The sequence below is a fragment of the Bubalus bubalis genome, chromosome 3, assembly GCF_019923935.1.
Source record: "Bubalus bubalis isolate 160015118507 breed Murrah chromosome 3, NDDB_SH_1, whole genome shotgun sequence".
NCBI lineage: Eukaryota > Metazoa > Chordata > Mammalia > Artiodactyla > Bovidae > Bubalus > Bubalus bubalis.
Window position 1 is genome coordinate 73,321,561 of NC_059159.1, and position 25,794 is coordinate 73,347,354.

The 25,794-nt window shown below is 45.1% G+C and overlaps 1 protein-coding gene across 4 annotated transcripts in view; it reads left to right on the forward strand.

The window, feature by feature from the left end:
* Positions 1 to 19,912, forward strand: part of NUGGC (nuclear GTPase, germinal center associated) — a 50,196-nt gene extending 30,284 nt beyond the window's left edge. For 2 of the 4 annotated variants that reach the window (XM_025281390.3, XM_044939725.2), the window contains 9 exons: positions 3,329 to 3,434; positions 3,805 to 3,938; positions 8,706 to 8,870; positions 11,418 to 11,575; positions 13,198 to 13,342; positions 14,833 to 14,941; positions 15,833 to 15,969; positions 18,379 to 18,469; positions 19,640 to 19,912. In XM_025281390.3, the coding sequence (XP_025137175.1) occupies positions 3,329 to 3,434; positions 3,805 to 3,938; positions 8,706 to 8,870; positions 11,418 to 11,575; positions 13,198 to 13,342; positions 14,833 to 14,941; positions 15,833 to 15,969; positions 18,379 to 18,469; positions 19,640 to 19,779 (1,185 nt within the window). In that variant the 3' untranslated portion in view covers positions 19,780 to 19,912. Of the gene's footprint in view, positions 1 to 3,328; positions 3,435 to 3,804; positions 3,939 to 8,705; positions 8,871 to 11,417; positions 11,576 to 13,197; positions 13,343 to 14,832; positions 14,942 to 15,415; positions 15,556 to 15,832; positions 15,970 to 18,378; positions 18,470 to 19,639 lie in introns of those variants that run through there. The other 2 variants (XM_025281391.3, XM_044939727.2) reach the window with 2 other exon arrangements.
* The last annotated feature ends 5,882 nt before the right edge of the window (positions 19,913 to 25,794 follow it).

Consider the following 25,794-nt stretch of genomic DNA (forward strand, 5'->3'; position numbering starts at 1 on the left):
GGTAGAGAGATCAGCTTGGGAAGCTTTTTCTGTAATCTAGGTGGTGTTACAAAAATAAAAATAGGAGTGATAAGAACCTGAGTCAGGCAGTAACCACAGAAACAGAGTAGACGAGATGCATTCAGGAGCCAAGAGAGAGTTCCGTTCCATAGCTCAGGATGGCTAACTGTATGTGGCAGGCAAGAGAGAGCTGGGTTTTGATGGTCAGGCATGTCTTTTGAGCCGATTGTTATGCGTATTTTGCCTTTGCTTTAGCAAACCTGTAAAGAAAACCTGCACCACTGTTTCTGTGTTTCCGTGTGTCCCTCTTTTTTACTTGCACACAATTACCATGCTCACACTTCTGACCGCAGACGTGTGGCGTTTTCCCCACACTGAACAATTCTCCCTATCTCAGCTGGGTGCCTTACAGTTTAACTCAGTTTGACATTGCCTACTTGGAGAGAGGGCTTCCAAGGTGGCTCAGTGGTATAGAACCGCCTGCTGATGCAGGAGATGTGGGTTTGATCCCTGGGTCAGGAAAATCTCCTGGAAGAGGAAAGGACAACCCACTCCGGTATCCTTGTCTGAGAAATCCCACGGACAGAGGAACCTGGCAGGCTAAAGTCCATGGGGTTGCCAGACAGCTGGACGCGGCTAAACAACAACCTGGAGATAGCATCAGACCCCACAGGTTAAGGGTTTAGTCCCACAAGACTGCCCCCACTTCAGATACGGATCACAAGAAGTAGGTCCCCAGGTTACGCACTGCTTCTGACTTCATCACAAATTGGTTCCTATGACTTCCTCTCCCTTGGATTCAGTTATTTGCAAGAATAGCTCACAGAACTCAGTGGATCAATTACTCACATTTACCAGTTTATTACATAATAAAGAATTTGATATAAATGAACAGCCAGATCAAGATATACATAGGGCAAGCTCCGGGAGGCTCCCCAGGGCCGGAGCTTCAGTCCCATTAAATTGGGGTGCATTGCTCTCCAAGTATGTGGATGTCACCAACCTGGAAGTTCTCTGAACCCTATGTTATTGGGAATTTATGGAGCTTCCTCATGTAGACATGATCAATTATGAACTACATTTCCAGCTCCTCTCTCCTCTCTGGAGAAAGGGGGTGTGCTTAGAAATCCCAAGGGATTCGGGAGTTCTGTGCTGGCAACTGGGGTCAAAGACTAAATTTTAGAATGAAAGATTCTCCCAACACCTCTTTGTATAAGGGTCTCAGGAGCCCTGTGTCAGGAATTCAGGGCAGAAGCTGATAGACAGACAGACACAGAGACAGATATTATTTCACAATATCTTCTTGTTTTACTCAGTTTAAAGATCATATGAACTCACTGCTTTTCACAGAATTATTGTGTTCTGTTTGATGTTCAAGTTCACATGTTGGCCAATGGAAGCCCTTAATTTAAGCTGAATCCTTTCAGCATCAGACATTAAAAATCAATATCCTCATATCAATAACCTCAGATATGCAGATGACACCACCCTAATGGCAGAAAGCGAGGAGGAACTAAAGAACCTTTTGATGAAGATGGAAGAAGACAGTGAATAAAAACTGGCTTAAAACCCAGCATTCAAAAAACTAAGATCATGGCAGGCAGTTTCATCACTTCATGGCAAATAGATGGGGAAACAATGGAAACAGTGACAGGCTTTATTTTCTTGGGCTCCAAAATCACTGAAGGTGGTGACTGCAGCCGTGAAATTAAAAGATGCTTGCTCCTTCGAATAAAAGCTATGACAAGCCTAGACAGCATATTAAAAAGCAGAGACATTACTTTGCTGACAAAGGTCCATCTAGTCAAGGCTATGGTTTTTAAAGTAGTCATGTATGGATGTGAGAGTTGGGCTATAAAGAAAGCTGAGTGCTGAAGAACTGATGCTTCTGAACTGTGGTGTTGGAGAAGACTCTTGAGAGTTCCTTGGACAGCAAGGAGATCCAACCAGTCAATCTGAAAGGAAATCAGTCCTGAATATTCACTGGAAGGACTGATGCTGAAGCTCAAGCTTCAATACTTTAGCCACCTGATGCGAAAAGCCAACTCATTTGAAAAGACACTGATCCCGGGAAAGATCTCCTGCTGGGCAGAGAAGGGGGCGACAGAGGATGAGATGGTTGAATGGCATCACTGACTGAATGGATGTGAGTTTGAGCCAGCTCCGGGAGATCGTGAAGGACAGGGAAGGCTGGCATCCTGCAGTCCATGGGGTCTCAAAGAGTCGGATGCTACTTAGCAGCTAAAAACAACAAGACGTTATAAAACTATCTTTGCTCCCTGGCAGCAAGTTTATATTCAGACCAATTTTTTTTTCTCTGTCCCAAAACATGGACCTATTACTATAAAAGAAACTTGGGTTTCTTTTAGTGAATGAGTGAGTGAAAATTGCTCAGTCATGTCTGACTCTTTGCTACCCCATGGACTATACAGTCCATGGATCCATGGATTTCTCCAGGCCAAAATACTGGAGTGGGTAGCCGTTCCCTTCTCCAGGGGATCTTCCCAACCCAGTGATCTAACCCAGGCTTCCCGCATTGCAGGTGGATTCTTTATCAGCTGAGCCACCAGGAAAGCCCAAGAGTAGAGAATGATATTAAAAATGAAGGTTAGGGTGCAAGGAGTACATATCAAAATGTTCATACAAGTAAAAGAAGTAGACAGGGTGTTATCACTGCAAAATGATTTAAGTGACAAAGCTAGATTTTTTTTAAAAAATGCGGTTACAACTAATTCAAAAAGATACATGAACCCCAGTGTTCACTGCAGCATTATTTATAGTTGCCAAGACATGGGAACAGTCTAAGTGGCCGTCAGCAGATGAATGGCTGAGTTATATTCTGCTCTGTGTGTGTGTATATATATATACACATACATATATAAATATATATATACAGCACATATTCTTCATTCATTCATAGTACTTCTATGAACACTGGGGAGCATGTATCTTTTGGAATTAGAGTTTTCTCCAGATACATGCCCAGGAGTGGGATTGCTGGATCCCATGGTAACTCTTGTTTTTTTAAAGAGTTTTTTTAAATACACTTCTGAACTATTTTCTGTATACATTTCCATATACAAAAATAGAATTGCTATTTTTTTTAACTCCGCAGAGAATCTCTGCAACAATGTCCTCACGACCTCTGACCTTGCGAGGGGGACAGATGGGAACATCTGACCTTGAGAATGTTGCTCATTCCTTATGGGCTCGTGCAGAACGGAAAGTGGATGAGCTCAAGTTGGCTGAAGGCTCTGGTGAAGCGGGTGCATGGCTGCCTTTGTGGCAACTGAGTGATTCTGTTCCCTGTGTGCCTCTCTCACTTCAGAGAAAACTGCCAGCTGACTCCAGGGTTCTGGAAGCCTCCGAGTTGGTGTACACGGTCAGCGCCCAGGAGTACTGGCAGCAGGCTGTCCTCACCGAGGAGGAAACTGGTAACTTATATGAATACATGTATTTTTATCTCACTCACTAAAATTCTCAAGAATAAGCTTGGCATGCTGAGTTTCCCATCCTAGAACTTTCTGTGCCACACTTCTAGTTTGCCAGTTTCCACACCTACGAGCAAATATGTGTGTGTTTCTGCATTGTTGTGGTTCCTGATGCTTCACTGCTGACCTCCCATCTGTAGTTGCTGATCCTAGACTGGGGGAGACAGAAAGGTTGGTTTCATGAGCATCCCACCCCCAGAGGACCTCAACTGAAGTTGATTCAGACTGCCATCCTGATCTGTTCCTTTTCATGAATGCTGTTTCCTATGAACTCTGGCCTTTTCAAACTGTTTGTGGTGCCTGTGAATTCCAGAAATCCCCAAGCTAAGAGAGTATATCAGGAGAAGGCTCTTGGATAAGAAGAAGAGGACGGTGACCAAGTACGTCACTGAAGCTTTTGGCCTGTTGCTCCTCACAGACAGTTTCAGCTGCACAGACCACGTGCAGGTACGCTGGGAGTCCTGACTCAGGGATCAAACCTACATTGGCAGGCGGACTCTTTACCATTGAGCCACCAGGAAAGCTCAGCTTATTCCAGCAGAAGACACCTCTCCTACCATTCAACACAGTCTACCTGATTCAAGTCTCAGGAGAGTCTAAAGTAACTATTTTTAACTTTTCCTCTCTGCCTATCTGTCACAAGTAAAAAAGGAAAAAAAAAAAAAAGAAGATCAAACATTCTTTTCTTTCCTTACTCAAAGGTTACAATGTTAACCCTCAGATGATTTTCTTTAGACGCTATGAGTTTAGGGTGTTCCTCTGGTCAGAGAAGAAAAGTCATTCCAAGTTAATTCTCTAACTTAGTAAGAGGAAGGGTTCTGCCCAGGCTGGGAGGCAAAGGACACACAGCCCAGGGGTCTCCCCACTCATGGCTGCCCCGCGCCAGGGGTCTCTGTTCACGGTGCCGAAAGCCTTCCCACCCCTCTGCCTGCCTGTGTGCGCACGGTCGTGTCTGAGTCTTTGCAACCCCGTGGCCTAGCCTGCCAGGCTCCTCTGTCTACCGGATTCTCCAGGCAAAAATACTGAAATGGAGTGGGTAGCCATTCCCTTCTCCAGGGGATCTTCCTGACCCAGGGATTGAATCTGCCCACATTGCAGGCAGGTTCTTCACTGTCGAGCCACCAGGGAAGCCCCTGGCCTGCCTTTGAGTTATCTGCCAAATGCAGATGATGCCCACTGACTCCCTTACTACAGCAAGCTCTGAATTAACAGCCTTTGGACGTTCTTATTTGGTTGGTGTTTCTTTATTTCCATACTTGCTGTCATCTATCATATTTGCTCAGCCAAGCTGTCTGACCTGTTATTACATAGAAAAGGGAAGGGGTAGAGACATGTACAATCGCGTTGGTCCCGATAACATGGGACAGTCAACCTGGGAGGGCCCAGTGGAGGGACTAGCTGAGGCAGCTGGTCTGGACATGACTTCAATGTGAAAAGTGAGCAATGCTGACTCTTAAACAATATTTTATTTATTTGGCTGTGCAGGGTCTTCATTACGGCATGTGGAATGTAGTTCTCCAGCCAGGGATCGAACCTGGGCCCCCTGCTTTGGGAGCTTAATCCAGGGAGCCACTGGGAAGACCCGCAATGTCAACTTTTAATAGTCCATGCTGCTGCTGCTGCTAAGTTGCGTCAGTCGTGTCCGACTCTGTGTGACCCCATAGACGGCAGCCCACCAGGCTCCCCTGTCCCTGAGATTCTCCAGGCAAGAACACTGGAGTGGGTTGCCATTTCCTTCTCCAATGCATGAAAGTGAAAAGTGAAAGTGAAGTCGCTCAGTCGCTCAGTCGTGTCCGACCTCTAGCGACCCCATGGACTGCAGCCTACCAGGCTCCTCTGTCCATGGGATTTTCCAGGCAAGAGTACTGGAGTGGGGTGCCACTGCCTTCTCCCATAGTCCATGCAGTGTTGGTCAAATATCTTTGTTGTTGTCGTTTAGTCACTCAGTCGTGTCTGACTCTTTGAGACTCCACACCAGGCTTCCCTGTCCTTCACTATCTCCTGGAGCTTGCTCAAACCCATGTCCATTGAGTCAGTGATGCCATCCAACCATCTCATCCTCTGTCGTCCCCTTCTCCTCCTGCCCTCCCTCTTTCCCAGCATCAGGGCCTTTTTCATTTTAGAAATTCTACATAAAAAGTGCCAAATAGAGCAAGATTCACCATCTTTTCCCTCATATTTCTTACTCTGTGTTTTGTTCTAGTTCTGTGTGAAAAAAAAAAAAAAAACACCTTTCTGGAATTTGAGATTTTCTACTTTGACTTTTGTCCTCTGAAATACTAGTGAAGGTTTTGACATTCCAACTTCCCGAAAAAATTCTTCGGGGTGAAAGTTGCCTTGCTGCCCAGCCAAAGATTGCTTTTGGAAGTGCTGATGGAAAATGAATCAGACGCGGTGCTGTGTGTGGTTGGTTTGCTTGATAAACACCGGGACAAAGCCTTCTGCAGTCCAAGCTGGAGTGTGATATGGAAGTACAGCCTCAGTTCTCTCCCTGTATCCAGACTCTAGGCGACAGAAGACGCAGAGGAGGGGGCTGGCTGGGATTCTATCCTAGCCTCTTAGAGGGGGTTGCCAGCAGCCTTCCTCAAAATTCTTTGGCCTCACATATCGGTCTCAGCCTTACTTCTTTGATTGAAAGTTGGAAGGCCAGAGTTTTGTCAGTTCCTTTGTATTCTGGGGGGCGGGGGGGAACACCTAAAATTGTATGTGATGGACCATTTTTTTTTTAAGATTGTGACTCAAACTCAAAAATTAGAGAATAATGATTTTATTTTATATTTTTAAAATAATTACTTTCATTTTTGGTCGTGCTGAGTCTTCACAGCCGTGCACTGGCGTCTGTCTAGGTGTGGCAAGTGAGGGGTACGCTCTTGGTTGGGGTGTGAAGGCTTTCCATTGCGTGGCTTCTCTTGGGGTTCCCAGGCCCCAGAGCACCGGCCACAGTAGTTGTGGGGCTCGGGCTTAGTCGCTCTGTGGCCTGTGGAATCTTCTCAGACCAGGGATTAACCCCATGTCCCCTCACTGGCAGGTGGATTCTCAACCACCGGACCCCTAGAGAAGTCCAGTTAGTGGTTTTAAATGAACAGGGATCTCACCTTTATTTTTACGAATTAATGGGAAGTTGATTATGACAATCTCAATGCTGAATGAGTCCTGCATTTATTCATAGTAGATGCCAGCCTTTTTCCCTTTCTTCATTCCCAGCTTTTTCATTCCCAGCCCTTCTGCTTCTTATCATTCTTTCCTTCTTCAAAAAGGATTCGTTGAGAGTGAGCCATTGTGAGAATCTTGCCTGCGGCGTTCCTTTTCATGACTTCTTTCTTCTTTCATTTTGCTCACCAGTGACACCACAAATTTCAGAGAACCCAGCAAGCACTCTGAGAAAAAAGTCCTGCTTATAGAATTCTGGGGCTTCCCTCATGGCTCAGGTGGTAAAGAATCTGTCTGTAACACAGGAGACCACAGTTCGATCCCTAGGTCAGGAAGATCACCTGGAGAAGGGAATCGCAACCCACTCCAGTATTCTTGCCTGGAGAATTCCATGGACAGAGGAGCCTGGTGAGCTACAGCATAGAATTCTAACTAGTGAAAACTCTGAAACTTCCCAGGGCATGCCTGAAGTGAGATAGTTTCCATAGACTTCTGAAACTCATCTATTCTGAGACTCAGAATGTAGGAGTTTGAGGCTATTTTCAGGATCATTCAGCTCCATTCAACTTACTTCACAGACAATGCCCTTAAGGATTCAGGGATGATAAGTCATCCATGGAAAGTCTCACCTTAATGCAAGAGCTATTTCTGTCATCCGGTTTGGAATAGAATTTAAAATCCTATGTTATCCAGCCATTTCTCCCTGCCACTCACTCACTCCACAAACGTTTATGGACTGCACTCCCCGTGCCATGCCTGGAGTGAACAGGCACGAATAACAGTCTGTCTCCTCAGCAGGGTCCTGGCCCAGAGCAGGGAGACACATGGCCCGAGGGAGACACAGCCCAGCAGGGTGTGCCAAGTACAACGGGAGCCCAGGAAAGGGCACCCAACTCTGCTCACCCCAACTCTGCTGGGGAGTCAGGGACAGCATGACACGAGAAGTGCCTTTTGAACTTTTTCTGGGAGGACGAGGACGTGGGCAGAGCCTGTGCACAGCCAGAAGGATGGCACATTTGGGGAACGGCAGCAAGATCATGGGCAGCTACACGGGAGGAACTTTTGGGCAAAGAGAGAGCTGGCAGTGCTGGAGAAATTGGTTGAGTTCTGGCCAAGAAGGGCCTTAAGTGCTGAGCTAAGGAGTGTGGCTTCTTTCCACTGCAGGTGGACACTGCATGGTCTCCAGGGTTCTCATACAGGGGCAGGCACTACAAAGTTCCCAGTTTGGAACCTAGAGGTCAAGACAGCCTCTGGTGGTCACTACCTTATATATCTGAATTGACATTTCTTCCCTGATTAGGCTGTTCTCCTTTGAAGCAGGAACCAAGTCTTTATTTTGGTGGTCCTATAGCTCTGTTATTTATTCCAGAAGGTCACTGTTAGCCTGGGACTTGATAGAAGCATAAAATCCCAGGTGCTCGGGTTTGAACCAACTTGCCCAGTGAGTTCTATGCACATTTTTTCTCACACAAATTTGAGAAATCCTATCCTCCCAAACTGCACCAAGTTCATTAAATATCTGTCAAATCAGACGTCATTGGAAAAAATCTCTTTTAATAATGGCTGGATTTTTAAAAATATTTACTCTTTCCAATAGTCTAATGGATTATACCACTAAAATAAGTTGTAGGAGGCATATATTTGTTTTGTTCTCCAATCTCACAAGTGGCTTCCCCGGTGGCTCATATGGTAAAGAATCTGCTGCCAGTATAGAAGATTAAGGTTTGACCATTGGGTTAGGAAGAGCTCCTAGAGAAGGAAATAGCAACTTACTCCAGTATTCTTGCCTTGGAAATCCCAAGGACAGAAGAGCCTGGCAGGAGACAGTCCATGGGGTTGCAAAGAGTCGGACACAACTTAGAGACTAAGCACATACGTGTGCCAATCCCACAAAGCTTAAGGAGATCTGTGGACTGGAGGATGCTTTACTGGGCGATGGGGCGAAGTCCACTGTGGGTGATTAGCTCAAGCTCAATCTGCACAGGCTCAGAGGAAGCAGACCTGCAAAAGCCAATGCCTATAGGGAAGGCATAGCCTCATGCTCCTGATGGTCCTTGTCCCTAGAATGAACACTTGCACATGAGTGGCCTGCGGAGATTTGTGGAAGAGAAGATACAGTTGCTGGAGAAGGCCATTGACCAGTGTTTTGCCCACATAGCGCGGCCCCTGCAAGAAGGAATCTGGAACGCCAGGAGTTCCTACCGACGCATCCTTGGGGCATGCCTGGTGGTGAGTGACCCTCTAAAGGGAAAAACCATGATATTTGGTGAGGTCTGTCTGATCCCTTGCCTACTTTTCTACTATCCCATTGCTTTCCAGAGAAATAAAGAGCTAGAAGAGATTGGGAAAGAGTGAAAATTGCACACAGGAAAGCATATTGAGTAACTGTTCAACTATGCATTGCAAGGACGCAGGGAAAGGTACATAGTTAGGGAGAAAGAGTTGGAATTTAGGATCTGAGGGTCTTGCTTTGAATGCCAGCCCCACCAAACACCCTCTCTGTAGGCCTGGGTGAGGCCCTAAACCCACTTAAGCCTGCTGGATTTTTCTTCTATAAAATGGGGATGATAAATACTTGTCTAGTCTATTTCACAGGGTTGATGTAAGTATCAATTAGATACACAATAAGAAAGCATCCTGTAATCTCTCACTTGGTGTACAAATTGTTGTTTTATCTTTTAATTAGTTATGCGTGGTTTCTAAGGGATGGCTAGGAGGAGGAGATGGTTAGATAGCATCACTGACTCAACAGACATGAATTTGAGTGAACTCTGGGAGATAGTGGAGGATAGAGGAGCCTGGTGTGCTGCAGTCCATGGGGTTGCAGAATCAGACACGACTTAGCAATTGAACAAGGGATGGGAGATAAGAAATGTGTATTGTTGTTTAAGCCATGAAGTTTGGGGTAACTGGTTTCACAGCAATAGGTAACTAAGTGACCCTAGGGAGAACTGTTTCCATAGGATGGTAGAAGATCCCAGATCAAAAAAGTGAATGAGTAAGTGGGTGCTGAGCAAGTGAAGGCAGGAGGTGGGGACCAGTCCTTTGAGATGACATATTTGGGGAGGAAGGAGCAGCATCAGGCATCTTCAGGCCGTCACTAGGGCTCTATCCTAGGAACTATCCCGTCTCTCCCTAGCCCTTCAATGGCTTCTTTCTCTGGACTACAGACACACCTGGGGAGTTCCTATTGGATAAGCAACTTGCCTTTGTGATCAGACATTTGGGCAAATATGTATATTCTAACATCATAGTGTTACATGATATAGTAAAATAACCTAAATGTCTAGTGATAAGAGAATGGTAAAGTGCATTATGATGCATCCATATGATATTATGTGGTTGTTAAAATATTTTTTGGAAGTATTTGCAATGAATTCAGGAAATGCTCATGTTATAATATTAAGTGAAATGGCAGAATATTAAAATACAGACAGCTAGACAGATAGGATAGATAGATGTGGGTAGATATAGTATGCTGCCAGTTGTACCATGCTACAGTCATTAACTTAAAATATATTCCCCTAAAACATAGATCACTGATTAATGATCACAGGTGCTTCCCTGGTGGCTCAGATGGTAAAAGAATCCGCCTGCAATGCAGGAGACCTGGGTTCAATCCCTGGGTCGGGAAGATCCCCTGGAGGAGGAAATGGCAACCCACTCCAGTATTCTTGCCTAGGAAATCCCCATGGACAGAGGCGCCTGGAGGGCTACAGTCCATGGGGTTGCAGAGAGTCAGACACAACTGAGCAACTAAACAACTACAACGATGATCCCAAGGCCCTCTACTGACATTCTGGTCAGTGCTGATGTATTTTATATTCCCTTATTCTTCTACTGAGAATCAGTCACCATGCGGCTAAAATCTGTTGCTTCTAAAAGCTCTAGCTTCATAATAATTTTTTTCTTCTCATTTGTGAATTTATGTGTCTGGGAAAAAATATGACAATTTGATATACACATCAAATCACATTTTATCAAATATTTAATAAAAAATATAAAACTGTGGGCTGTGCTTGGAAAATCTGAAACATACTTGCAGTGGAGTCAGAGCACATGTGTATTTAAGAACTGCTCATTTAACACATGTTTACCAAGCATGACATATGCCAGGACCAGATGGTGAGGACGTCATGATGGATGAGACGCTGGGCTTAATCTCAACCAGCTGATGATCCATCGCAGCAGCCTGATGAGTAAAGAGACAAATGCGAAGCTGCTGTATGTGAGCAGAGACAGTAGAGGATGCTTTGGGAGCTCAGAGTGGAAGCTCCTGCTGACCAGAGGTGTGACTGCTATCCTCTTGTGTAGCTTCATAATGACTAGCTTAATTGGAAGATCATGTCTCTACTCTTCCCAGTAATTCTTGCTTATAGTGTTTGGGATCTAGACTAAAACATCCCCAATAGATCCTAAACTAGTACTCAAGTATTATTGATAATTTCATTTTACTAAAATTTAGACTAATTGAATGAGCTTCCCAGGTGCCTCAGTAGTAAAGAATCCAACCGCAATGCAGGAGATGCAGGAATGTGCGTTTGATCCCTCTGTTGTGAAGATCCCTTGGAGGACAAAATGCCTACCCACTCCAGTATTCGTGTCTAGAGAATCCCCTGGACAGAGGAGCCTGGTGGGCTACAGTCCATGGGGTCACAAAGAGTCAGACATGTCTGACTGAGCACGCACATGCGCACACACACACACGAGGCAGTGTAGGTCTGATTCCATGAATTCTAGGTACCGACTAACCCTGTTATCTTGTTGTTTATCCAGAGGAGTAGAGGAAACCAGGGCTTTCACCAGACTCTGAAAGCGGTTTGCCTGAAAAATGGCATCTATGCCTCCAGGACTCTTGCGAGAATTGATCTGAATGAAGCCATCACACAGCCCATCTACGAACAGATTGATCCCATTTTTGGGCGCATTTTTAGGTAAAGGAATCCATTTGGCTCCTCTCTGAACAAACATCCTAAGAATGCCTGGGCCAGAGTCTCATCTTCAAGAATTTGTTCTTGGGATGGGTTTACTTAAAATTTTCCTGTGGTGACCCGGAGTGCAGCTGGAGACGCTACTTTGAGACTAATGTTATAATTCCTGTTATTTTTCAAATATCTCCTACAGGCAGCAGGGGATCCATTTTCTTATGGACCTGGGCCCAGGATAGGGTATTTTGGTTGGAGAGTGTGGACTTAAGGAAACACATAGTCTTCATAAATTTCCCTGAGCGAGAAAAGGAAAAATGGCTCAGGATGACTCTGCTCATTCTTTGACACATGGCATGGGGTTTGGGGCCTGAGCCTTCACAGCGCCTGCTCCTTCCCTTCTTCCTTGGCCTCCAAAACCTCCTTCCACAGAAACAGTCTTCTATTCCTCACCTGTCTTCAGTCTCCATCCTTCACCTGGCCCACCACCTATTTGAACCATTCAACTTTTGCTCAATGCTCCCTGCCCCCCAACCTTCCTTTAAATTTGTTTTTCATCATGCCATTCCACCTATGCCCACTCACCCTGTTTACATGTCTGTGGGGTTAACTCCAAATTCCTTGGAATAGACTTCAAGACAGTCCACCTGCCTCCAATTGGCCTTTCCCACCCCTCCCTCTCCCCCATGGCTTTTACCAATCTGGGGGCAGCAGAGAGTTACTGAGACATTCCAGGAACTATGCTAAGCACTTTGCATGCATCATGTTATCATATCCTCCCAAGAACCCTCTGAAGTGGCTCTGGTCTCTTTGCAAGTGAACACACTGCCGTTGGGAGGAATCACACAGCTTTCCCCGGCCACTTGACGCACAGGTAGAGATCTAGGACTTCAAGCCTCTGCCCTCTCCTCTGCTCACCTGCTCACCTCATACCCCCTGGGATGTCCTGCAACTTAGTTCACTATGTCGTCCCTGGGAAGAATGCTGCCTCCTCCTTTTCACATCCCTAAACCTTACACAGGCTTCCCTGGGTGGTTCAGTGGTAAAGAATCTGCAGAATCGCCTGCAATGCAGGAGACATTGGGCTCAATCCTTGGGTCGGGAAGATCCCATGGAGGAAATGGCAACCCACTCCACTATTTTTGCTGGAGAATTCCATGGACAGAGCAGCCTGTCAGGCTTCAGTCCATGGTGTGACTAAGAGTCAGACATGACTCAGTGACTAAACAACAACAAACCTTGCCCATCTTTTAAGGTGTAGTTCATCCCACCCTTTCAAGTGGGAACATTTGAGTAGCAGAAAGACTGTGAGTTTTGAGGTCAAACAGATCAGTGTCTAAGGCCTGACCCTGCTACTCACTAGCCATGTGACTTTGAACACATTCTAGCAACCATTTCCAAACTTCAGTTTCCTCATCTGTAAAATGGGTGTCATTGCACTGATTTCATAGGTTTTTATATCAAGGGCCTAGCACAGCACAGTGCTTGGAACATTATAGAAATTTTATAACTATTAGATCTCATCCCCCTTCTCTTAAAAAATGAGTACAAGAATACCAGCTAGTTAATTCTTTGTTTTAATCCCACAATAGCTGCTGCTGTCTCTTAACATTTTACTTTGCTTTCCTCAGTAGGTCTGGGAAGCCCACTGATGGTTCAGCTCTGATCCCCCACATAGATGCTTTTAAGCTCTCTCTGCAGGAGAAGATGACTGAAATTGGGATAAGAAATGGCTGGAAATATGACAGCTATAAAAAGAGTTTCCTGATCCAGGAGGTAAGATCCTTATAAAGTGAAGAGGGCGATGAGGTTGGGTAGTAGTTTTCTTCCCAGCAGGATTTTGGAGGTTGCCTATCTTTCCCTGCTTGTTCCCTTGGAGTGTCTAGGCTCTGGGTAAGCCTAATAACAGATGCTATGAGATCCAGAACATAGCAGGATGGAGGAGAGAGAAGTGATCCTGGAGGCAGCAAGCTTTGTTCCCTTGAGAAGCAGCCAATGATAAGTGCTGAGATTGTCAAACAGACTCAGTTCCCAGGAAGTATCTTCAAAGAGTCTTTAGCTATATAAACATTTGAATCCACTTTTAATAGCCTCACTGACTTCATTTTTGCCAATATCATGAAATACCATCCACGGCAGTGAAGTTTAAAGAAGTGTCATTTTTTTGCAGATTACTTTTTAGTTTTGAGTCCTCAAGACTCTTATGTGGGACTCATTTTCTTAGTCTGGGCTGTCTTAGTCTATTTGGGCTGCTATAACAAAATACCATAGACTGGGAAGCTTACAAACAACAGACATTTCTCAGTATTCTGGAGGCCGGAAGTACAGGATCAAGGCGCAGGCAGATTTGGTGTCTGCTTGGGCCCACTTGCTGGTTTAGGGGTGGCTGTCTTTTTGCTGTGTGCTTACATGGCAGAAGGGCACAGAAGCTCTCTAGGGACTCTTCTATAAAGGGCATCATCCCAACTGAGAGGGCTCCATCTTGAGTCCTAATCGCCTCCCAAAGGCCCTACTCCTAAAGCCATGACACTGCATTTGTGCTCAGTCAATCAGTTGTGTCTGACTCTCTGCAACCCATGGACTCTAGACCACTAGGCTCCTCTATCCATGGGATTCCCCAGGCAAGAATACTGGAGTGGGTTGCCATTTCCTTCTCCAGGAGATCTTTCCGACCCAGGGATTGAACCCAGGTCTCTTCCACTGCAGGCAGATTCTTTACCATCTGAGCCATCACACTGGGGTTTAAGATTTCAGTGTAAGAATTTTGGAAGACCTGACTATGCACAGGCCCAGCCCAAATTACACGAGAATCACCTGTGCCCCTTACCCTTCCCAAAGATGCCCCATCCCATAACCATGTGTGCATCTGAGTCCAACTCTGCAAATACTTATTGAGTTGTCTGAGGCACCAGACACTACGGGAAGCATTTTGGGATGTAAAGATGCTTAAGACAAAGTTTTGGAACTTCCCTGGTAGTCCAGTGGTTAAGACTCCGTGCTCCCAATGCAGGTGGCCCGGGTTCCATCCCTGGTTGGGGAACTAAGAGCTCATATGCTACAAAGCATGGCCAAAAAAAAAAAAAAAAAAAAAAAATGACAAGACAAGGTTCCTGCCTGTGAGGGAGGAGCTCACAGCCTGGTAGCGGAGGAGATGGGAACAGCCAACAGGAACCCGGGCAGAGGAAATGGTACAGCCCTCGGAAACCCCTGCCTTGCTTCTGTCAAGGGACTGTCACAAATGGCCTTTTGTTGATGTGGATTCTCAGATAAGTGCCATCCTGGGAGACCTGGAGGAACACATCCTCAGAAAGAAGAGGAAGATTTATGAGTCTCTCACCACCTCTGTTCAGAACGACCTGAAGCCCTGTTATGAAGGTGGGGGCCCCAAGGGCAATGTTTCTGCCTCCTTCGGGGTCTGCCAGCTCCTTTAGCGTCCTGTCTGCTGTTCCCCCCTTAAAGCATTTGTCCTTCTATGTCCTAAGCCCCCATAACACTCTTGGTCTGCAAGTTAAAACCCAACAATTGCAAAGGGGTGGGGAGAGGTCAGTCATGAACCACTTTTATCTGTTTCCAGTTCTTTCCATCCACCCTTCATCTAGACATCTTGCATCTCTCTGTGTTGCATCTCAGCTAATTAAACTATAAAAGCCATTTATTGAATTCTTGTTCTTATTTTAAGTATCTGTAAACTACTTGTCAGCTTTTCTTGGTTTGTTGGTCCCATTGATTTTGTTCTGGGGTGGGTGGTGGGGTTTGGAATTTTGTAACCTTCTGCTTACTCATTAGGTTTTCTACATGAAAATGATCAAATATTGATTTTTTTTGTATTATGTTATTCTATTTCCACAGTGTATAAAATGGTGCTACATATGTGACTATATATATACAAATACATATGGTTATGTAGGTGTGTATACGTGTGCTCAGTCGTGTCTGAGTCTTTGTGACCCTATGGATTATAGCCCGCCAGGCTCCTCTGTCCATGGAGTTTCTCAGGCAAGAAGACTGGAGTGGGTTGCTGTTTCCTACTCCTGGGGATCTTCCTCACCTAGGGACTGAACCCATGTCTCTTGACTCTCCTGCATTGCAGGCAGATTTTTTAACCACTGTGCCACCTGGGAAGCCCCAGGTGTGTCTATATGTGTGTCTGTATGTATATGCATATGTGTATGTGTGTATAGTTGGTTTGCTTGTCTTTATTTCTGATGCTAAGGATATCTAAGCAGGTCCTCATTGAGGTGTTACTGTGGCTGTCATTTTTGCCAGAGGCCGCACAGATCACGGGCAAAAAAGCATGTGAAAGAATGAAAGATGTCCTCAGAAGAGGGGTGGACCGGCAGGTGGCCGAGGGCATGTTTGAACGGGCGCAAGAAAGGATGCAGCACCAGTTCCAGCAGCTGAAGGTATTTGACTTACGCAGTTTGCATTCGGTCCCAGAGGACTCCTTGGGGAGCACGGGAAAGAGGGGCAGAGATGGAGGAAGTAGTAGTTGTTTGAGCCCAGATAGAGCCGGATGCCTTCTGCAAAGTGGGCTTGACTGACGCCCATGATGCTGGGGAAGGGGCCAGCCTTCACCCTGCTTCCGCCTCTACCACCATCACGTGCTGGCTCGTGCTTGCCTCAGTCTGTGACTTCAGAAACTCAGTGCCTCCAGCTCTCTCCCACACCCTTTCTCTTTCCTGAGTCATCACTAAGATCACCGTGATATCTCGAGGGGACCCTAAGCACTTCACAAACATGAGCTTATTGAATCCCCAACAAGTCGGTGAGATAAGGTGCTACAATCATTCCCACTTTACAGATGAGAAAACTGAGCCAGACAGAGGTGTATCACCAGGTCACAGAGCTAGCAAGTTACAAGTGTGAGAATTTGGGACCAAGTAACCTAGCTCTGCTGCTGCTGCTGCTTAGTCGCTTCAGTCGTGTCCAACTCTGTGCAACCCCATAGACGGCAGCCCACGAGGCTCCCCCATCCCTGGGATTCTCCAGGCAAGAACACTGGAGTGGGTTGCCATTTCCTCTCCAATGCATGAAAGTGAAAAGTGAAAGTGAAGTCGCTCAGTCGTGTCTGACTCTTAGTGACCCCATGGACTGCAGCCCACCAGGCTCCTCCATCCTTGGGATTTTCCAGGCAAGAGTACTGGAGTGCAGTGCCATTGCCTTCTCCGAACCTAGCTCTAGAAATAGTATTATCTCAAGATATACTTTTTAAAAAATATTTATTTGACTGCACCCAGTCTTAGTTGCAAGATTTAGTTCCCTGACCAGGTATCGAACCCAGGCCTCCTGCATTGGGAGCATGGAGTCTTAGCCACTGGACCACCAGGGAAGTCCCCAGATCTTTTTTTAATGAGGGAAAATGTCTTGTCTACATAAAATACCTATAGATAAATGCCAAACAACTATTATAGATCTGTTCATTACAGTACCTGGCATAGATTTTGGTGAGATTCTGTCCCCTCTCAGAACACAGTCCCTGACAGTTTCCTCAAAACTCAGTGCTCTGTCAAGTACACCTGGACCATCCAGTCCCAGTCCTGGGTCTCTTAGTTTGCCAGCCTCCTCTGCAAGTAATATAAATTCTTTGCTTTAGTCCAAGCTACTGCTAGCCCCTCCCTGGCCAATAGCATTTCCAAATTCATCGGCCTCAGTCCAGGCTTAGCTGACCTCTCCCAACCTCCCAAGGACCCAGCTCCTTGCTATTTCCGTCCACCTCTGGACCAACCTGCTTCCTGAAACATCTCCAACCTCTTGTGCGCAATCTCCTCTCCTCCCATCACCACAGTTTTGGAAAATCCCTTTCTCCACGACACGAAGCATGTTATTTCTCTTGGATCGGGCTAAGAGGTATCTCATTTATCAGTAGCAGTGAGTTTCCATCATCTCACATATTACTGCTGCCTACAAACACCTGCAGAAAATTTGCCAAATTCTATAGCTGCCAATCCCCACTGAGTACGTAAAAACTGGCCTTCTGGCCTTTAAGGTGCCTAAGAAAACAATTGCACTGAAAAATGATTAGCACATTGATCATGTACAAATGTATCTTAAATGACAGACATGCAAGAAGGTGCAACTGGGCGAGACCACAGAGGGTTCCCGTTCTCCGATCTCACAGTGAAGCTAAGGGCCAAAGTCACTAGCACAAGGTTCACAGATGCAGCTGAGACCAGAACTGTGGTCCATGCATTGTGAAAAGATCATGTCTTGGAGTCCGGAGGTGAAGGTTCAGAACTAGGCTCTGTCAGCATAGTGGAGAGTCGAGTGTTTTTCAAAGGGTAGCAAGAGATGGTTGGAAGAAGGAAATGGTTTTCGCTGATAAAAGGACTGAGAGTAGCAAGGAGACAAATCTCAGGCAGTTGGAAAGGTATATATTAATGGTGTGTTATGAAAAGCAGGAGGTCGACAAACATTTAAGCAGTGACTAAACTCACGGTGGGACAAGAGGATGATGATCAGTGCTTTGCCTCTTTTTCTGCTTGTGTGGTATCTGTTCTCCTCCCCCCAACCCCCACCTCCACTATGCCTCCCTGCATCCTCATTACTCCTGATTTAGTTCTTCAGCATCAGAGTACAATCACCGAGTCTAGGAAAGGAGCTATGAAGGCAGGTGGGACTCCTCAGAAATGTTGTCCTGATGACTCTAGTCACCCAGGGTATCCTCAGGGGGTCCACCCTTGGACTTGACTTTGGTTTCGGCAACCCTGGTCCCTACACTCTCTGGTTGGGGAATGGGGTGGGGTCCCTTTCATAAGATTCCTTCCCCTTTAGATTGCACCATCCTAACAGAATGACTGTCCTTTGTCGTGTAGAATGGAATCACGGAGAAGGTGAAGGGCAGTATCGCTACCATGCTGACCCTGGCTTCGTCCCCAGGGGATGGGCTCTACAAGGAGCTTGCAGGTAAATACATACAACCTTTGTGTACTCGGGAGCAAGACAAACAGCCTCAGGGTTCTGGACTCCCTTCTTGGTCACAGTCTTGGCTCCCATCACTGGCCAGCTCAGGGTAGGGGAGTCTGAGTCATGCTATGGGGCACAGAGGCTCAGAGGGGATTGGAGAGGCTTTCGGATCAATGCCAGAGCCAACCCCAAGGTCAGCCTGAACTGTCCCTTCACAGGGACTGTGTGTGTCAGGGTTCTCCAGAGAAACAGGACAACAGGATGTGTATGTCTCCCACACACACAAACACACATAAGGAGATTCATTTTAAGGAACTGGCTCATGCAACTAGGAAAGGTTCATGAGTCCATGTGATAAGGGAGGCCAGCAGGCTGGAGACTCAGGAAGGACATGCAGTTCAAGTTCGAGGGCAGTCTTCCAGAGAACCAGGAAGAGCCATTGTTGCAGATGAAGTCTAAAAGCAGTCTTCTGGAGAATTCCCTCTTGCTCAGGAAAGACCCGCCTTTTGTCCTAGTCAGACTTTCAGCTGATTAAATGAGGCCCACCTACATTGCAGAGGGGAATCTGCTTTACTCAGAGTCCACTGATTTAAATGTAAATCTCATCCACAAATACACTCACAAAAACATCCAGAATAGTGTGTGACCAACTATCTGGGCACCGTAACTCAGACAGGTGGAGACATAAAATTAACCATCACAAGGATATCATCTAGTAGCAGACCATAGGCTAAAAACCCAAGATGCCAAAATGGAGCAAATGCACTAGAATTTAGAATGGGGACAGCTGGGAGGAGAGGGAGTGGAGTGGGAGAGACATGCCTGGAAAAGACTGGGGGAGGTCTGGCATGGGGTGTGCTTTGTATCTCCTTCCACTGAGCACTTGTGAAGCCTTGGTCAAGACCCACTGATCTCCCAGACTTCTATGGGTAAGTTTGTGTTTATTTTGAAGGTGCCCACTATGATCAGATAAGCCTTAAGGTAAGAGCAACAATGCCTGGTTTGATCAAGTTGTTTATAAAATACACTGATTGGACCATCTAATCTCTAAGCTCCATTCCTGAGCTCATATTCTGGGACAGTTGATCCAAGTCAAAACAGGATTCTCAGGGGATCTGTTTCCTGGGGACATTTCTGAAAAGGACACTAACTCCTGATGCTCTTCTGTAGATGTCAAAAGTGAATACAAGGAGATGGAGAAGCTGCACAGAAGCCTGAGAGAGGTTGCTGAGAATGCAGTGCTGCGGAGGGGCATGCAAAACTTCCTTCTGAGAATGTCCCCCAGCAAAGCTGGCCCCCCGAAAACATAAGATTTAATTCTTGGGGCTTAGCCCCAAGGGGATGGAATACCAGCCTAGAGACAATCAGATTTACTTGTGTTGGTTAAAAGCTAATAAAGAACATCACCCAACTTTGGGAACTTTATAGGCAATAGAAAATCCATATATGGTTACTTTTGGCATAAGTCGAGTACAGAACACATCATTTCATTTTTATTCTATTGCAATGAAACCCTCAGGAAGTTCTAAAGTTTTAGGGATGAGAAACTTGTACCTCACTGAAGAAAAATACCTAAAGAGTGAAAAACTCATATGTGGAATCTAAAATATGACACAGATGCACTTATTTACAAAACAGAAGGAGACTCACAGACATCAGAAACAAACTTACGGTTACCAAAGAGGAAATGGGGTAAAGAGGGAGAAATTAGGAGTTTGAGATTAGCAGATACAAAATACTATATGTAAAACAGATAACAAAGTCCTACTGTATGGCACAGGGAACTATATTCAATATCCTGTAGTAAACCATTATGTTAAAGAGTATGAAAAAGAATATATACATAAAGACACATATATGTGTGTGCATATATATTATATACATTTATGTATACATATATATGTATACAATATATGTGTGTGTATATATATATATAGATATATACATATATATATATCTGATTCACCTTGCTGTACTACAGAAACTATCACAACACTGTGAATCATTGTTATTATAATCACTTCAATTATAATAATTTTTTTAAAAGACTCTTTAGTTTGGTTCTTGGTCTGACCCATGGACTCTATCACAAGTTCTAAGTCATAGCTGATCCATCTGCCCAAGAAATGGGACACTGGCTAGAATAAAGCAGAATGCTACTATCAGAAACATCACGACTGGGGTTCAGGGTAGCCCTTGATTCTGGAGTAGACAAGAGGAAAAGGTATGTTGCTCAGAAGACTGGGAGGTGGGCAGGGAAAAGAATAGTTTTCGAAAACACAGCTTTAAATGCTGCACAGTATTCTGATGTATAGATGTATTTTGTTGTTGTGTAGTCACTAAGTCATGTCCAAATCTTAGTGACCCCATGGACTGCAGCCCACCAGGCTCCTCTGTCCATGGGATTCTCCAGGCAAGAATGCTGGAGTGGGTTGCCGTTTCCTTCTCCAGGGGATCTTGCCAACGCAGGGATTAAACTCATGTATCCTGTGTCTCCTGCACTGGCAGGCAGATTCTTTACCTGGGAAGCCCATACTACCATTTATCTTACCATTATTCTATTGCTGGACATTTAGATGGTGCTGTTTTTCTCCACTGTAAATAATATTGTAGAGAATACTCTTATACAGCTATCTCTGTCTCTAGCTCTGATTTTTTAAAGAGATAGACAACTTTATAGGTGATTTCAAATACAATTTTAAAAATTGGAATTCCTGTGTATACACAGTATTCTAAAAATCAGAATGAAAGGAAAGTATTCCAACTTATTTATGAAGCAAATTTTGACCATGATACTTAGAACAGTGATTATAAGAAAGAAAAACTAGTAAGAATTTTGAATTATGTCTCAGTTCACTTGCTTAGTTGTGTCTGACTCTTTGCGACCCCATGGACTGCAGCATGGCAGGCTTCCCTCTCCTTCACCAACTCCTGGAGCTTGCTCAGACTCATGTCCATTGAGTCAGTGATGCCATCCAACCATCTCATCCTCTGTCGTCCCCTCTTTTCCTGCCCTTAGTCTTGCCCAGCATCAAGGTCTTTTCCTATGAGTCAGTTCTTTGCGTCATGTAGCCAAAATATTACAGCTTCAGCTTCAGCATCAGTCCTTCCAATTGAATATTCAGGACTAATTTCCTTTAGGATTGACTGGTTTGATCTCCTTGCAGTCCAAGGGACTCTCAAGAGTCTTCTCCAACACCAAAGTTCAAAAGCATCGATTCTTTGGTGCTCAGCTTTCTTTATAGTTCAATTCTCACATCCATATTATGTCTGCTGCTGCTGCTAAGTCGCTTCAGTCATGTCCGACTCTGTGCGACCCCATAGACAGCAGCCCACCAGGCTCCTCCGTCCCTGGGATTCTCCAGGCAAGAACATTGGAGTGGGTTGCCATTGCCTTCTCCAATGCATGAAAGTGAAAAGTGAAAGTGAAGTCGCTCAGTCATGTCTGACTCTTTGCGACCCCATGGACCGCAGCCTACTAGGTTTCTCCGCCCATGGGATTTTACAGGCAAGAGTACTGGAGTGGGGTGTCATATTATGTCTAGGTATCCAATTATGCTTGCTGCTGCTGCTGCTAAGTTGCTTCAGTCGTGTCCAACTCTGTGTGACCCCATAGACAGCAGCCCAACAGGCTCCCCCTTCCCTGGGATTCTCCAGGCAAGAACACTGGAGTGGGTTGCCATTTCCTTCTCCAATGTATGAAAGTGAAAAGTGAAAGTGAAGTCGCTCAGTTGTGTCCGACTCTTAGCGACCCCATGGACTGCAGCCTACCAGGCTCCTCCATCCAAGGGATTTTCCAGGCAAGAGTACTGGAGTAGGGTACCATTGCCTTCTCCTCCAATTATGCTTAGATATCCAAAATTTAAGCAACCCCAAATAAAAAATATATGCGTTTTCTACTGTGTAACTGGTAAGTTATAGAATTGAGGAGTCCCAATTCCAAAATTCCTCTATCTCTGATTTTTATCTTTAGGATAAATTTTTTAAGAATTCCATTATAGGATCTGAGTAAAAGAGCACTTTAAAGTCTCAACTGTTCCAGAAAACCTGTCTGCTTACTAGCAGGAATGAGATTTCCTGTGTTACCATTTTTTAATACCATTTAAAAAAAATAAAAAATGGATATTATTGTTTTGTTCAGTAGGTTCATGGGATCAGATTTTTAATATTACCATCTTGTATTGTATGGGTTGTTACTGATACTGAAACCCTTTTTTGTATTTATTTAAGTTTCTCCCACTTGAATTGTCCTTTCATAATCTTTTCTTTTGGCGTGGCTATCACTTTTTCTCATTTTTCTTTTTACTTTGAAAAAACTTCAAACTCTGAAAAGTTGTAACAGTACAAAGAACTCCCATCAACCCTGTATCAATATGCCAGCATTTTACCACACTTGCTTTATTATTCTTCAGTGGGAATGTGTGTGCTTGTGCATACCTTTCTCAACTATTCCAGAGGAGTTGTATGTCTATGCCCCTCCACTCCATAATATTTTAGTGTAGTCCATAAAAACAAGTATGTTCTCTTACATAACTCCAGTATAATGATCAAATTCGGGAAATTCAACATTAGTATAATATTATTGCCTTATCCACAGTCTATGTCCAAATTTCCTCAACTGCCCAGTTATGACCTGGGCAAAGCAATACTTTTTCATCCAGCATCCAACCCAGGATCAAGTATTTCACTTGCTTCCTTTAATCTCAGACATTGTCAAGGAACATAGGCCAGATGTTTTATAAAATGTTGGCTTGTCTGATGTTTCTTCGTGATTAGATTGGATACCCTTGGCGAAAACAACCACTTAATTGCCTCATCCTTTTTAATGAACAGAGTTGGAACTTGCTGCTGAACGATGAGGGAGGTGTCTAGAAACTAAACACAGACGCGAGTCTAACCCGGGTGTCGAAGCGGGTCCCTCCCTTTTTGTCCGGCAGGGTGGTCCTCGCTAGTCTTGGCGGGGCGGGCAGGGAGGTTGAGGAGGATTTGGAATAACCCTCTTAGTCTCTTAGGCCTGGAATACCGCCTGCCCATGGCTGTTGGTGATGAGGAGGCACTGCCAAGATGCTTTCACAATTGGAGCAGAATGGGGAAGAAGGCAGGGGGCACTCAGCTCCATTGCAGTCTGTGGCATCAGGAGGCAATAGCTTTGTTGGTCAAGTTTCTGGACTCTCCAGACTGGCTGACCTCCTGCAGGGCTGGGTGGGTCTCAGAGCACAGCAGCAGGAGGACAGGAGGCATGACCTCTGCCACGAAGCAGAGGACCCTGCCAAGCTTCGCTAATAGCTCAGGGGGTAAAGAATCTGCCTGCAATGCAGGAGCCGTGGGTTCAATCTCTAGGCTGGGAAGATTCCCTGGAGAAGGAATTCGCAACCCACTCCAGTATTCTTGCCTGGGAAATCCCATGGACAGAGGAGCCTGGCGGGCTACGGTCCATGGGGTCACAAAATATCAGACAAGACTGAGCAGCTAAGCATGCGCAGAGGACCCTGCCAGACTGAGACTGCCAGCAGCCCCGTCTCCTGACCTCCCGTGGTCTCTCTTCCTCACATTCTTTCTTCAGCAGCTCCCTTCAGGCCCCACACACCCTCCTTGGGGAATGCCACCCTTTGTCTACCTTCCAGTGAAAGTTTCAGAGCTCAGGTTTGGCCAGAGGGTAATGGAGACACTCCTCTGCCTGTGTATGTCAGTTCAAAAGTAGGGAGGAATGGCTCCTAAAGACTTAACTTGAGCATCTCCACCAGCAGGAACCATGGTCTCATCTGTGAGCAAGCACACTTCTCCAAAGCAACTATTGCTTTTTAAAAGTAATTTAGTCTGGGGGCTGCACTGTCTTTGTTGCTGCGCACAGGCTCTCTCCAGTTGCAGTGAGTGGGGCTACTCTTTGTTGAGTCGTGTGGGCTTCTCACTGTGGTGGAGCCCGGGCTCTAGATGCACGGGCTTCAGTACTGGCACACAGGCATACTTGCCCGGAGGCATGTGGGATCTTCCAGGACCAGGGATCAAACCCATGTTCCCTGCACTGGCAGGCGGATTCTTAATCCCTGGGCCACCAGGGAAGTCCCAAAGTGACTATTGGTATTATTCTTGTAGTAAACAATACTATCTTGTTTCATATGAGGAGATCTTGCTCTTGGCCTCTGTTTCTTGGCAAGACTGTGCTAAGGTGCCTCTAATCCACCCTGTTCTGGGTTGATGTCACTAAAGCACTGCTTGAACTGAAATGGGCTCTTCTATTCCCATCTCAACCTGGCAGGGCTGAGTTCATGGCACTTCTTTCTCATCCCCAGCTCTCTTCCTTAGGAGATGCCATGTGGATCCTGCCACAGTTACATCATCATAAGAAATGGTGACTCTGACTCACCTAAAATGTTAAATTATGCCAAGAAGCTCTGCTTACAAAAGCAGAGAAACGATCATTTGAGAATGCACAGCACCGAAATTGTAAAAATTAAAAATGTTTCTACAAGGACCTACTTTACAGCACAGGGAACTATATATAATACCTTTAATACCTTGGGGCTTCCCAGGTAGCTTAGATGGTAAAGAATCCACCTGCCACGCAAGAGACGCAGCTTCTATTCCTAGGTGGGAAAGATCCCCTGGAGGAGGAAATGGCAACCCACTCTAGTATTCTTGCCTGGGAAATCCCATGGACAGAGAAGTCTGGCGGTCTTACAGTTCATGGAGTGGCAAAAGAGTCAGACATGACTTAGCAACTAAACAATAACAATAACCTGTAATGAAAGAGAATTGAAAAAGTATGTATTTATAACTGAATCGCTTTGCTATATACCTGAAACTAACACCACACTGTTAATCAACTACACTTCAAAATTTTTTTTGTTTAAAACATTTAAAAACAAAATGTTTCAGTGCTAAATAACATAGTGGAATGTGTAATTTGTGGAGCACTTCATTATCTGACAATATGGGATAAATGAAGTGCTTTTTTTTAAGATTTTTTTTTTATGTGGACCATTTAAAGTCTTTATTGAATTTGTTACAACATTGCTTTTATGTTTTTGTTTTCTGGCCATGAGGCATGTGGGATCTTAGCTTCCCAACCAGGGATCAAACCTGCAACCCCTGCACTGGAAGGCTGATTCTTAACCACTGGACCACCAGGGAAATCCCTAAAAGAGCTATTATTAAAATACAACCGCATCAGGATTTCCATGTCAAGGAGAGAACTGAAAAGTGACCTCTCTTTTTCTTGAAAGCATCTTACCATGCATAGTCTGTATTACTAGCTGACCTTCAGTTCCTTTGTTTCTTTTGCATTTCTCTCCATTCCAATTGAATTACCCAGAAAAATACGAATG